This window comes from Strongylocentrotus purpuratus, unplaced genomic scaffold, assembly GCF_000002235.5.
Source record: "Strongylocentrotus purpuratus isolate Spur 01 unplaced genomic scaffold, Spur_5.0 spur5_scaffold_15, whole genome shotgun sequence".
NCBI lineage: Eukaryota > Metazoa > Echinodermata > Echinoidea > Camarodonta > Strongylocentrotidae > Strongylocentrotus > Strongylocentrotus purpuratus.
In genome coordinates this window covers 19,765,399-19,774,269 of record NW_022145600.1, presented here as the reverse complement: position 1 = coordinate 19,774,269, position 8,871 = coordinate 19,765,399, and the positions used below count along the sequence as shown (strand labels likewise).

General features: G+C 34.4%; 1 protein-coding gene across 1 annotated transcript; it reads right to left on the bottom strand.

The window, feature by feature from the left end:
• Positions 1-1,928: 1,928 nt before the first annotated feature.
• On the bottom strand, positions 1,929-8,780 carry LOC115924149. The gene is made up of 4 exons (XM_030985984.1): positions 8,771-8,780; positions 7,803-8,400; positions 6,878-6,952; positions 1,929-6,402 (listed from the first exon to the last, which is right to left on the bottom strand). The coding sequence occupies exons 1-4, from the start codon at positions 8,778-8,780 to the stop codon at positions 6,273-6,275; spliced, it is 813 nt and encodes a 270-aa protein (XP_030841844.1). The 3' UTR covers positions 1,929-6,272.
• Between the last annotated feature and the right edge of the window lie 91 nt (positions 8,781-8,871).

The following is an 8,871-nucleotide window of genomic DNA, read 5'->3' as shown; positions in this document are numbered from 1 at the left end:
TAGTGGTGGTGATGATGTTGATGATTACTATGATGATAATTTTTAAGAAGATTATGATGATTATTAAGATTATGATGACTAAGAAGATTATGATTATTAAGATTATAATCATGATTATGATGTTGATGATTATGATGATGATTGGGGGATGGGCAATGAGTCATCATCTGCCATCTTGCTTTTGATGCCTCTGTGAAACAGGGTTTCTACCGTCTTAACATACACTGGTTCTTTGAGCAAATCCTTTCCACACAAATTAAACACCTTTCTGGCTCTCAACAGGCAAATAATATCGTCAGTACGAAGCCAGAAGGGCATTAACTCTATGTATCAGTATAGGAATTAAATAAGACATGTCAAGCAAATTTTAGAGAAAAGAGTAAGACAAAAGAAAGTTGAATACATTTCACATAAAAACATATTTTTAATTTCTTTACAAAAAACAAAAACAGAGATACTTGTGTGCACATAATTGTTCATGTTCATTTCATCACAAGTTACATACAATCATTTGATATAGAAATTTGCACAATATTTTATCAATAAAAATGAGACGCATATTCATGTTTCCGTGTCAGCATCACAGATTCATGAACACTTTCTTTCAGCGGAAAACAATGCCTCATTGCACTCACAGTAATATCTTCCGACACCCAATGAAATCATATACATGCTCATTACTTTGAACTATATATATGTTTTGTTTGTCACATGTCTGTTTGTTTGTTTGTTTAGCACACAAATGGTATCTTTAAAAAATAATATTTTGTGCTATTGGTTGGCAAAATGTAGAAACTAGATGAATATAAAGTAATGCTTGCATCATGCAGACTATTTTTTCAATGACTTTTTAAAAATAGTTTAGCATGACTGATTTTTGAAGTACACTGTCACGTGTGTCAAACTGCTCTGTAAGTAATACAAAGTAAAGATAACGAAAATGGACATAATCTGATTAAATTTAAATCTCCTTGTACAATTACATCTGCAACACATATTTGTAAAATTTCTTCTCATCCACACTGAAGTACAAACTAAAATAAAAACTAAAATAACAAGTTGAAGACCAAAAAACAAAATTACAGCAAAGCTCTGGGACGATTATCAAAGTAAAAAGAGAGAACTATGATTTCTCCTAATATCTTTCTATGCATAATTGTATTCACACAATGTCTATTTAGGAATGCAATCGCATAAACTAGTATGACTGCAACGTCAAAACAACATTAAGATCATTTATCGTCAAAACATTCATGGCATTTAAATTACAGCTGTCTTTCTTTTCAAGGAAAAATGCAAAAATAAATCTATATAGCTATATTACATTAAAAACCTCTGTCCATTTGACTTCACTCTTAAATACATTTGTCAATTCAGGCATTTGTTACAATTTATTCACATAGATTATTCAATCAACTGCTGTGCAACCAACAGAAATAATGTGTAAAAAAAATAAGAAGAAAGAAACAAGAAAATTAGAGATATCAATGTGATATTTTCAAAAAATGCGATCTGCACAAAGTTGTTTGTTTGGAGCCAGAAGGACGTTAACTTTGTGTTTGAAGATTTTGACTTTACTCCCTTCTGGCTCTTTAATTAGCGAACAAAATATTACAAATAAAAAAATTGTGAAATGCTGAATCTACAGTCATTAAAACTAAAAATCTAGTAAGTCCAATTGTTTTTTAGGCAACACTTCATGACCATAAAGCTGTCCACAGTGCACATGACTTTCAAATTAAGATATTGATATCTTAAGATAGATTAAGACTTTCTAATTTGACTCTAACAAACTACAATGAACTGGCTGTTGACATCTAATGGATTTTCAAATGAAAAAACAAGGGTTTTGTACCAAAGAAATAAAAAAAAAATTAAAATGAAAAAAAATATCTGAAAATGCATCTTCCTCTGAAATGCCTAGCATAGTACATGTGTACAATACTCATTGGAAAATAAAATGATTTATGTATTAAACATACATAAACTCACCCATTCAAGACACATAAACCTAAATAAGCCAAAGCCCTTACCTATTACAAAGATTATTAGAAATGTGAAAATATTAATTGAAGTTCACATAAATGAAACATCTTCATCAAATCGAAACCCCTCATCCCCAACAACTTTAATTCAAAGATTATTACAGAAATGAAAAGTTTATGAAATTCACATAAATGCATACCCTCATGCAAGTTACAGCCCTCACATATAGCAAAGCTTCTTGAAGAAACATTTCAGCAACTTAAATGTCGCAGAAGACACAGCAATATAACACATTTCTCACCAAAATACAAGTTCATTTCGCCTAAGTCATCAACAAAAAGTAAATACACAAATTCAAAATAACTCTAGAGGTGGGAATTGATATCAGCAACTTTAAAAGGATGATGATAAATGATAATCAAGATTTGGGAATGCATAAAGTTATTGGTCAATCAACAAAAAAGCAAACATAGAGGAGGGGTGGGCGTTAAAATGTATATTAAATCTTTTCCGTCGATCAGACATGAATGGATGTAGGTAGCTGTTCATATAAGATATTTTGGTGGGTTGATTATTACATTAAACAACACCAGATAGAACTAAAATACAAATACAGAAACAAAAATCAACAAGATGACTGAATGTAAGAAGAAAAATTAAAGATGGAGAGATTTCCAACTTTTTAAATTAAAGACTGAAGCATTTTGTAAATTAGCACTTTCAATTTCCTACTGACGACTTTTTAATTAGGCATGTTAGACCATTCAGTTATCTTTTGGGCTTGAAGAAGCCCAATCTTAACCGAGTTATAGCCCAATGCATTCATCATACAGCAAGACAGTTCTCAATCACAATCAAATTTTCAGGCTCCACTAAACTGTAACTGCTGTTTATACAGCACCAAAATGAAATAACAGATAAGCTTGGTATACATTTTGTCTAAAGCTAATTTTAATTAAATTGAATAATTCATTCTACTCTAAAATTGTCAATACTGATATATATCAAAGAAAATGAGGCTCTACTAAACCACTGCTTAATTTGGCAAGCTTACTAATAAAATGACACACACTTTTGTCCAAAACACTCACGCAGACACCCACAAACATACACCAACACACACACAAACATACTGTCTTGATCCAACTTAGAGCAAGATTAGGAAACCAACAAATAATGTATATTCACAGACGATAAAAACACATAAATCCCGCGGACAGAGAAAAATAAAGTACTTTACATCACATAGAACTGAAACAAGCACGAGATAGAATTGCTGCATAGACAGGAAAAAAATTGCGCAAAGCAAAAAAGAAAAAAGAGCTGAGCTACATAATAATCTTGTACAATGTATTTAAAAAAATGATGTTATATCACCGCTATTTGTATACCTTAACTTACGCAATCTGTCAGGCAAGGTCTACTCAACCCCAAGCTTAATCTCAAATACAAACTGAAATAAGGGCCTGGAAAAAAGCGCATCGACAACAAATCTAAAATGTATTTGACCTACACTTAATCTTGCCTACAATCTAAATCTACATACCAATGGTGTTTAATAAAGACAGGTGAAAAAAAGTTTGCTTTGTCCAATATATAAAACTAAACAAAATAGTTGAAGTCAGATGCTTGTAATGCTTAAATTAATTAAGTAAACTTCAGGTGCAGAACAGTTTTGCATAGAAAAGAAATATGTCCAACAAAAAAGAGGCAACAAGAACAGGTTAAGTTCAATATCCACATTCTAGCTTATGTAATTAATTGACATGATTTATCAGTTTTTACGTTCTACAAAAATGCAAACATTTGATTGGTGGGAGACGAGCAAATGAAATAGAAACATACTAGATGAAATAGTTACATGTGTGTGTCTATTAAGTCATTCAAATATAAAACAATTTAATTTGAAACAAATTAAAAAGCAATGTTACATACTAGGTAATTAATACCTCTTTATATGTTAATAACATAGGCTTGATATCAGGTGGCTTTCTGGCTTTATAATAAAATTATGATATATAATTTTAATAAAAAATTAAACAAGAAAAAGGGCAAGAGAGAAAGAGACAGAGGTGTTTTTTGTTGAAGGGGGGGGGGGTGATAAAAGGATGATGTTTCACATTCAGATACACTTGAAAGAACATGTCAAATTAAATCATTCCAAATTCAAATGAAATGCAGAATTACATTTGAATATAAACTAGGGCAGAATTACTGCAATTTTTTTCAGAATGAGAGAAAATAGGGACTTTTAGATTCGCACAAAGACAATGTGGATTGCTACGATCGACGTCCTTTTAATGCACTGCCTTGAATGGACGTCACACGTATCAGTCCACGCAAATCTAAAAGTCCCTAACAATACAAACTGACTCTCAACATTTTTTGTTCTTCAAAGAATTGACAAAAGAGAGAGGGAAGTTGGAAGTTTAAAGAATTTCAAATGTGAGAACAAATAAGTGATATACAAAGAATAATATTCTTTCTTATCTAAGCCAGATAGAGCAACATAATTCCAATGGAGTTTCCAAGATTTACTATAAGAAAAGTTACTTCATTCATGTATCAATACTGTAAGTTAAAGGTAGAGAAAAATATCGGTTAATACTGAATAAATTAATAATGGCGGAACGGTAGGATAAATATACTTATGTCCATATCTTATTAAAAAATATATACCCTTTAACACTACTTAACCAAAACATACAACTACAAGTATATAATGTAATATGTTATATTTCATAGAATATGAACTGAATTTTATTATTAAAAGTTGTACGATTTGACTTTTGGTGCAGTGCTTTACATCAAGACTTGCTCTATTCTTTGTACATCTCAAATTTGATAAAAAAGATAAATACGTCAGCCGTCGTGTCACAGGAAAGACTGAATAGAATTTATAAAGGAACTCTTCTGAGTTTTCAAGAAAAATACTTGAACCCTTCGGAGATACTTATCTCAACAGGTATAGCTAGTTTGAAGAGTAGGTTGAGTTCTGGGAAAGGTGATATATCATTTGTGAGCTTTTATCATTCTTTTGTGTTAGTGTGGAAGCATATCACAGTAATAGAAATGTTACCTGAAAAGGATGGCTCTTCAAATGGCTAAAGATTGTGGACAACACTTTCATGCCACATGCTTGTGTAGTCCCACATATACATTTCTGTGTACAATGCATGTGATCTTAAGCAAGACAGGGCCACTTTATCATTTTGATGATTCCAAAATACACCAATATTTATGTGCTATATATTATCACCCTTTCCCAAACGCTTCCATGTAGTTTCTTTCACAATCCAATTGTATGATCAGAACTCAAATTTATCTTTAAGGGATAACTTGACATCAAATATGATATCAAACTTGACATTGGACATTGACAAAGATAACCATTAATGCAACATGCTTTATAATCAACTGTTGTATCTTTACACAGGCAGTAACTGCCATCATGAATAGACAAGGCTATGTTTCACACTGAATATTCATATAATTAATCACTTAGATTTCCATTATGGGTCCATATATATGCAACTAATACTTTTCTTTAATTTCACTCTTTGGACAACAAAGGTTTAACAACACATATCATTCTTTTACAGCCAGTAGGGAATTAACTCTGTCACCACACAGAAGATACACCAGTGATGTTTAAATGTTTATTAAAACTTATATGTAAAAGATTGTTCATCCAGTGATACCCCCGACTATACTGAAGCATAAACTCGCAAGGTATTAGCGATAAAATGATTCTAACTACATTTAATAATAAAATCTGTAACTTCCTACTCGAGAGAGTAGGTACTAAATCGGCTGGTCACTTTTCTTTCAAGATAACTATTATCTACTATAACTGCGATGTTCTGTCATCATTGTCAAATTCTGTCCAATACTGTCCAATCGGTGGATGCGCAATGTGTAGGGCAACATGGACCTGCCGAGCACTGATACTGTTCTCTGACAGCCTGGAGACATCCGTTGCTTCCGTCAGCATCACAGAACGTACCACACAAAAATTATCAATTATACTGCATTCTACATTGCTTGGGGAGTCTGTATCGTGCTTGTATCGTAGTACAAATAACAAGTCCAGTCCCGCAAGTGGATTAAGCACACAGCGAAGGATTTCATCGGCGGTTTGTAACATCGTAGAGCTTCTTCTTTGATGAAAAAATATAAGAGCACCACCACATTTGACAGCTTTCAAGTTTCAACGGCTGAATTTTTTCAGTCCAGTTGCAATTGAGGATAAAGGGGATCTGGTCCTATGGGGGTTTAGGCCTGGGCTAGCTGCTGGCGGATAGTACAAACATTGAATAGACCAGGAACTGTATGAAGGTGACGACGACAAGGAATGTAGCAAAAGACTTTACTCCGTGACTCTTACGTTTGACGATGCGGAGGGGGACGAGAACCCTGTGGGGAGAATAAGAAGCAGATGAAGAAATTGTTTCTGCAAATTGATCTTAAACATATGAAAAGCCTGCCTCTTAAATTCAATAGTGCATTTTATGTATTATACATGTATACACATATTTAAACAATTCTAGTCATGCAGTGATCAATTATTTAAATGCTGGTTCATTTCCAAAAAGAATAAAGACCCAACAGACTATCTGAAATCAATCCTCTCTCTGTAACTTTGACATTTCACAAGGAAAGGTTATAAGACATACATTTTATAAAGCATTACACTTGAAAGAAACCATTTTCAAATAGCAAAGTTACAGAATTTCTCTTCATATCATTTTGTAACTCCCTCTTACTGGCCCTCAATATAGAACAACAGCACTGGAAAATTGTTAAAATTATTCTCATCATCACTTTGACTCATCGAATGAGGGGAAAGGATTTATACAAAAAGAAAATGTAATCTGTGTCAGTAACTTACCCTTTAACAAGTATAAAGACAATGATAGAAATGAAGACAAACTCCACGAAAGTAAGAGCAAATGATTGATTTTTCCTGTGAACGAAAATGTGAGATAAAGAGAAAACAAAAAAGAAGGGTAAATACATGCTTGATCCAACAAAAATCTGCTCTGTGATGCAAAAAAGGTTCTGAATAAAATAGAATATCTGTCAAAAGTTTGAAAAGCAGTAGGAAATGAAATTTTGGGTGCAAAATCGAAGAAGAAGAAAAAAAAAAGAGTGAATGTTGATTTTAAAATCTATCTGCGAGATGAAGATTCAGCCGATGAGATTTATAGGACATCTGATATAAAAAGAAGATGAGGTGCGGAGAATCTTCCATTGACAGGAAAGATGGAGGGATAGAGAATAAGAGGAAGACAGAGAGTACTATCATGGGGTAGTCTGCAGAGGTGGCTTGAGGGGAGAGTGCAGAGTGAAAGACTACGGAATGGAGCTCATGCTGGAGCCTAGAAACACAAAATTGTGGAATAAAACAATTGCCAAAGTCATTAGAACCATGTATGGCATCTAGAGAGAGAGAGGGAAAGAGTTAATGTAACATGAAAAGCAACAAATCCGCAATCAATTTCACCATGATTTGAAATAGAATTTGAAAAAGTGCTCCAAAATACCAATACTTTAAAGAAACTTATCTTCCAAAATGATCCGTCGTCTAAGCTCAGGTATATAGCATTGATTTTCAGTTGGGTTATGGTTATGAGAAATTGATGCACATTGGAAATTTGGGGTATTCTGTAAAATCATAAAGAGAGTAAATTCACAGTTCCAAGTTAGTATATTTGGTTAATTTTCCATTTTATCGAACTAGCTACATGTTAGTAATGAGATTAGTGTTAAATAATTTTAAAAATGACAAAGTGAGTGAAGAACGGGTGACTTACAGCCATGCGGGTAAGCTTTCGTCCCTTATCTGAGCAGCGTTGAGACTTGCATCATTATGACCTTTGACTTTTCGGAAGCCTCCATCCTCTCTCCTGTTGCCGCTGAGTCTCAGGGTATCCCTGAAGTCCCTCCCCGTCTCCTCTCGCTTGAGTCGATCCATGTTGTGGACCCCGTCGTCGTTCCTGCCCGCCTCCTCGTCCCTCAGGATGGGCAGCTTCCGGTGCGCCTCGAGCTTCAGACGATTGGGGTCGACCCGGAGATGCCCGTTGACGCGCTCCTTCCGTCTGGCATCGCTGCTACTGTCATCCTCGGCCTCTTCGTCCTCCTCATGAAAGCTCTGCTTGTCCTCACCACCGCCGGGATCGACCCTCGCTTTTTTCCTGATCGCCGTCTCGCCGACGTAGTTACCGCCCTCATCGTCTTCCTCATCATCCTCCTCCTCTTCCTCCTCCTCCATGGCGCGGTTGGCTTGCTCCTCCTCTCGTTGTTGCCATGGTTGTCGGGGTTGGTTGGAAAGCTTGTGGGCTAAGAAGGGGTACTCTTCTTCTCCCAGCTCTCTGATCAGTTCAATGGCCCATAGATTGTGCAGTTCATCACCTGCGGTGTAAGAAACGAAGCAAATAGTTCAAAGCTTCACATTCAATATTGATTTCAAAATCGAGCACACATAAAAAGGATGATAACATTGCCCCATGCAAGATGTGTGAAATTAGTTGAAAACCATTTATTTTCTTAATCTTCCATGACAAATGGTCCTCTGTCATATTTATATTATCAGTCTATGGGCATACAAAGAGATTTTAATGGAATGAACTGATAAGATTTATGTTTATTTATAAAGGAGACATTTCTAGGAATCACTTTTTCAAAAATGCAGAAATGGGACTGTGATATGAACCATGTAGGATGGAAATCTGAACAATTATACAATAAAAAATGGCTATTGACTAGTCTAATATATCCCTACTTAACCACATTTCCAAGTCTTGTTGTTCTTGTTTTATTGGGGGGGGGGGGGGAATATCCAAACCTAAAAAAAATAAAATCTAATTCTATGTGAATGCTCTT